The sequence below is a fragment of the Rhagoletis pomonella genome, unplaced genomic scaffold (assembly GCF_013731165.1).
Source record: "Rhagoletis pomonella isolate Grant_MI unplaced genomic scaffold, Rhpom_1.0 Rhpom_scaffold_00001, whole genome shotgun sequence".
NCBI classification, from domain to species: Eukaryota; Metazoa; Arthropoda; class Insecta; order Diptera; family Tephritidae; genus Rhagoletis; species Rhagoletis pomonella.
In genome coordinates, this window is record NW_023458555.1 from 26,613,929 (window position 1) to 26,620,129 (window position 6,201).

Genomic DNA, 6,201 nt, shown 5'->3' on the forward strand with positions numbered 1-6,201 from the left:
ATAAATGCACGCCAGAAAATTAAATACTTAATTGATGTTATTTTACACTAATTTAGAAACTCTAAGATTGACGTGATTTTTTGCATCACGAATCCAAATAATTGCAAGAAAATGCAAAACGATAAAAAAAGCAGAAACCGAGAACAAAAGGAATTATCGAAACTAAATGTCGTTTTCGTATATTTTTCCCCCAAAAGCGCTTAAAAAGCGAAACCGAAATGAGAAAGAAACCTTGGGGAGTATTTGAACGGGAAATATATATGTATATGCAAAAAGAAAACCCTGTATAACGTTGCCAACGAGAATAAAATGCGAACAGTTCTTTCGGAAACATCGCTAAGAGAACAAAATGGGAACAAACGTCCCCGGAACGTTCTGAAAAAAAAAACTAATCGTTAACAAAAGTCTAAGGAACTCTCTCTCGAAGAATTTGGGAACTAATGTCTCAGAAACTTTCGGAAATAGAACGAAACGGTAGCAAATCTACTCAAAATTTTTCTTATAGCCTTTTGAAAATTAAAGTTAATTAAAAAAGAACTGAAGAGAATTATGGCAATTAAGTCAAAGAGAGACTAAAGTCACGAACTCCTTTTTTTTTGCACAGAAAATTGAAAACTGTACCATCAATGGGCAGTTCACCATAATGATAGACGATCTAGAAGATAAAATAATCTAGTTTTTCTCTGGCTTGAAATTAACAATCGTGTTTTTCACTGAAACGATTTTTCATGACAACACCCAGATTCCCCTCTCCTACGTAACATTACGTTCTCAAAACATCTGCTCCCGTGTTTTTCTCAAGCAGAACGTTCCCCAGGCTTTTGTTTTTATTTTATCCTCCTTGAAAACGTCCTCGACACTTTCATTCTCATTTTTTTCTCAATGGAAACGTTCTGAAATTTCGTTCTTCTTCTGTTCTTCTTGAGAACGTTCACGACAGTTTTGTTCGCATTTTGTTCTAATCTTGTTCCCATTGAAACTGCTTTCAATACTTTTGTTCCATTTAGTTCTTTTACGGGAACGTTCCAGATATTACATTTTGTTCTCGTGCAGAACTAAACTAAAACCGAAACCCGTTGTCGGTCCCTCAAAAGTAGTTAAAGAATTTATTTTTTATTAAAGCTTTTTTAAAAAAAATTATTTGAAATATATTTCTCATGTTCAAAAGAAAATTTTGCTTATCTTCCTTTCAATTTCAACTATTCTCCGCATATAAAAAGCAATATCAAGAATTACTCTTAGGCAAAAATAATTTGTTTTTTGTGTGCACTTATTTCAGTTTTCTTGAAACGCCTCCACTTATAAACCAAAACACTAGGAGCCGTTTGCACAGTGAAGAGTATACTTGCATAAGTAGTTAACCGCCGAATGTGATTTACCTTTTCACTGAAATTAAGGCCCTGCGCAGTTTTTAATTGTTATTTTATTTTTTTTTTTTTTAAGTTCATTTTCTTTTCTTTCACCACTTTAAATCCACATTCTAAATGCTACAAAATTACCCCACACGTTTCTTATAAGCCAACATAGCTAACATTGTGTTTGTATGTACGTACGAGTATGTATGTATATGTATGTAATACGTCAAAAGTGAGAAAATTGTTTCTTAATAATGGTCCACGAAAATGTAAAAGTGACAGAACCTTTTTCTTTTCAACAATTTACCTGAAATTTTGAGCTGCTTTCATGTTCAAGTATTTTGTGTATATCTCGCCTGTTTTTTAAGTGTATTAAGATTTGCTATATTCTTTTATTTTTCTTTGTTAATTTTTTTGTTTCGTTATACTATTAAGCTTATTTTTCTGCTTTTTTGGACGGGTCTTTTTGTCTGATGTTTTTTTTTTTTTTGTAGTATGAAGTGATGATGATGTTTGTAGATTCGAGGCGCTTTAATCTTTATGTGTCCATATATTAGAGAGAATTTATATTTAAATGTATTGATGAAGCTCATTGAAAATAATTTTTACTCAAGTATTAAAATTTCTGTTTTCATGAAAAAAACATTTAAATTCAATAAACATAATTATATGTATGTATGTATTAACAATAAGTTTTATTAATTAATTAACATAAAATTAACAACCTTATGAAGATATAAGCATTATAAAATTTTACAACCGTGATTAAAAATTAACTAAAATATTTGAAAATTAAATTAAAAAAAAAAAAGCTTATTAAAACCAACTGTTCTCCGAAAGGCTTTTGGTTGAACAATTTCTAGTGAATTTCTATTTAACTTAGAACAAAAATCTCCTTTTTATCGTTCTCAATACAACGCAAGTTAACTAAAATTTTTTTAAATTTTGAATAAAAAATTTCAGCAACATTTCGAACAAAAATCTATCATAATAAATATAATAAATTTTGTGTACTCGCATAAAACGAATACGAATGGCCTTATTCATTAAAAATTTAATGAATAGATTTAAAGAGTTTTATAAAGTGACAATTTCATGCAAATTTTCGACTGATAAAGCACTTAAAACCTCTTTTATCTCCTATGAATTTGGTTGTAAGAATTTTTCGAAATCGACACGAAAAAATATATTTTTAAAATTTTAGAAGATCAAAAAAAAAACTGTGACATTGAATGATAATTGTTTTTTAAGATTAAAGTACTAAAAAATTTGCTCAAAAATAATAAATAATTATAATTATACGCTAATGTAAATTTTATAAAGATTAAAATAGAAAAACATAAAAGTAATATACAAAAAATTAAAAAAATAAAAATAAAATTCATAAATGTAAAAGAATATTTCCGGATCACTTACTTCTCTTTCAATTTTTAAATAATTAATAAGTACTCTCTTATTTTTTTTGCGCACAAATTTAATTTGTTTTTGTATATATTTCTTAAGCTGTAAAAGAAAAATTTTGCAATGATATACATACATAATTACATTTTACCAAAATTTTAGAAACTTAAACACAACTATATATTAATTATATAAATACATAACTACGTACATATTGAGCTTATTATTAATGAATTCTTAGACAATTGAACACGTTTTCTAAATACACATTTTATATGCCGCAAATAAGTAAGTACTTGATAAGTAAGGTTCTAATTAATACTTTGAACAAGTTTTCTCATTTGATGCATACAAAGGCCGTCTTTTTTTAGCCGACTTCAACAAAAGGACGAGGTTATCAATTTGTTGGAATATTTTAGTTTTTTTTATATATGTTACCGCATAATTCTGGACCCGGTCAACCGACTTCTATATTTCTTTTTTAGAGGAAGGGCGGTACCTCAGAGATGGTCCCATACTAATTTTGTTTAGATCCGATCATTAGATCATGATCAAGCTTATAAACTTGCGTCCGCAAGGTCAACGATTATTCAGACGTCGATAAATAGCCCCAAACGAACGCAGTTTTTTTTCCTTTCGCTAGCAGACAACTGCTTCAAGGGCAACACCATACACATAATATGCAGATTTTTTGCTGCACCACGCAAAAAGCAGTTACAAATTTTCTGCTGGGTTAACGTAAATTTCACCCATACCGATACCAAGCACAAATCTCAAACAAATTTCAAAACAAATTCTAGAAATTGAAATAGAATTATAGTAAAAATTAAAAGAAAACAAATAATTAAAATAAGTTCCCAAAAGTGAAATAAAAAAATATGTTCTTCTTTTTAAAATTAAATAATTTAAAACTTAAAGAAAAATTAAATTAAAAGAAGAAGAAAATTCGGTGTGCGAGAGCTCGAGGTTTGTGTCACTCGAATTACACGTCAGTACTTTGATATACATATGCATGTACAAGTGCCTTCTGTCAAAAGAGCTTTTCACCAATAAAATTTAGCTAGGGAGCTTTTTTAGACTTGCATCTCAGAATAAACAAAATCTTTCAAACTAACTTGCTCCTGTCTTTCAATTGTCTTACAAAATACTTGCAGCTATCTTGGCAAGAATTTCCTTGTAAGTCCTGGATTTTGATGATAAAAACAAGAATTATAATTTCTTTTTGCTTTTCCCTTGTATGCATCAAATGGCCTGCATTAGATATAACAGAGCAAGAACATTTTTTAACACAATTCGCGGCTTCGCATACACAATACTTCACATATTTAAAAACTCAATTGGCGTAATTTTTTTTTTAAATGGGTATCGATTGCTCCTCGATATTCTCACAGATGCACACATTAAGGCCAAATAGTCCTTTGGTTTTTATTAGCAAAAAACTGTGCATAGGAATTCGGCTACCCTGTGTAGAAAATTTAGTTAAACGTTTCGTTTTTACTTCCTTCAATTTTTCTTGGCTTACAAGCTCTTGAGTATTACTAGCTATTTGAAGAGCGCAATATTTACCAGCAAAAATGTTTGTATTTATGTAAATTACGCTGTTATGGGACTAAGTGTACCTTTGTGTGTGTGTGTGTGTGTGTGTGTTACAATACACATTTGTAATATGACGACAGCAGTATGCCTTTGCATTTTTATTGCTATGAATCTTATACAAGAACTTCGCGCTTAAGTATTTAATTTTGTGAATTTCGCATTAGTGTTTTGTCAATTTTTTTAGTTTTGCTTTAAAATGCAGATTTGCGTTATCTTTGACTTTGTTCTGCTAGTGATGGTTTATTTGTGTTAGCTTTATTATTAGTATTTTTACTTTTTTCCAAATACACTTTAAGCTTTAATTTTTTGTGTTACACTTTCTCATTAATAATAATTAGTATTTAATTTTAATCTTATAGATATAATAGTTCTTCAATGAATTTGACTAAAATCTTGCTTTTACAATCAATGAGTATAAAAATCTCAATGTAAACTTCGCTGAACTTCAAAATCTCCACTTCGTATGCTGTCAACCATCAACTGTGTGGATTATAAATGACTTCGCTATCACTTCTCTCCTCATCATCATCATCATCATCATCATCATCACCATCATCATCATCACCATCCTCAACAATAACATCATATACGTTCCAAACTTCTTTGTTTTATATTCTGTTTTGTTCTTTTGCTTTAATCGGCATCGTGAACTTAAACCTGCTCCTCCTTGCTGCCACCCCAGAAGCGATCGAAACGGTCACGAGCCTTTTCTAGCACATCTTGCGCTGTGGTGCGTGCTGTCACCGCCGTGGTGGTCGACGTGGACGACGACGAAGTGTTGCCACCGCCACCAGCGCTGACACCAATACCAACACCTCCAACACCACCACCACCACCCAAATGGGCGGCGATGTCCACATCAAAGATGGGATCATCGAGGCAGCGTAGTGTTGAACCGGGCACTGGCTTGCCGGTTGGTGGTGGTGGCGGCGGTGGTGATGGCAGACCACCAGCGCCAGCAGTTGGCTGCGTGGCGACAATTGAGCGTCCAACACCAACGGCACCGGTTGGACTTGTGGTGGTGCCCTTCTTCGGTTCGGCATGCTTCCAGGCTGCACCCGTCGCGTATGTTGTAAGTGTGTGTAAATATATGTGTGGGGGAAAGTTACGAAAGTGTTAAACGTATTCCAATGCTTGTTTTTGTTTGTTTTATTTTTATTTTATTGGAATTTGTGTGCGATTTTTGCATTGAATTTTTTTAGCAGTGATTTTTTATTTTTTTTTGAAAAGCTTTTGCTTTCTTTATTTTGCTTGGATTTAATTTAGTTTTTTTTTTTTTGGTTTTGCTTAATTTGATTTAATTTGATTTGCAGTTTATCATATGTAGTATATAAGTATATAAATTACTTGATAAATTACTTGACTATTGGCGCAATGTAATGATGAGTAGCGAATAATACGAATACGTTAAGAAGCTGGTCTGAGTTTGAGTTTGATATGGATTTCTTACTCGATACGATATATATCATAAATATATATATAGAGAGAGAGAGATTGTTTTTTTTTGTGGTTTTACTTAAGTTTTCTAGCGGTTTTTTGGTTTTGCAATTTATTTTTTTAAATTTGTTGTGAAGAAGCGACTTTAAGGCTTACCGTCCATTTTAGCCTGTTCGGTTAGTTGTGGCGGTGCCGATTGTGGTGGTGGTGGTGGCTTCTCGACCGGAGTCGAAGCCTTTATCTCGCTCTGTGGCCGGCTATAGTTTTCACCTGAAAAAAAATGCAAGCAAATATAATATAAAAATAGTTTTAAAATTGAATTTAGGTACATTACTGAATTTGTGGCAGAAGGAAGGTCTAGTGAAAATTCGGCTAAAAAAGCCGATTTCTGCAGTTTTATTATTCGTTTTTT

The 6,201-nt window shown here is 31.7% G+C and overlaps 1 protein-coding gene across 3 annotated transcripts in view; it reads right to left on the reverse strand.

The window, feature by feature from the left end:
- Positions 1-3,118: 3,118 nt before the first annotated feature.
- Positions 3,119-6,201, reverse strand: part of LOC118741686 (mucin-19) — a 246,228-nt gene continuing 243,145 nt past the window's right edge. For all 3 annotated transcript variants that reach the window (XM_036473676.1, XM_036473669.1, XM_036473663.1), the window contains exons 14-15: positions 5,946-6,059; positions 3,119-5,404 (exon numbers count right to left, since the gene is read on the reverse strand). In XM_036473676.1, the coding sequence (XP_036329569.1) occupies positions 5,004-5,404; positions 5,946-6,059 (515 nt within the window). In that variant the 3' untranslated portion in view covers positions 3,119-5,003. The remainder of the gene's footprint in view (positions 5,405-5,945; positions 6,060-6,201) is intronic.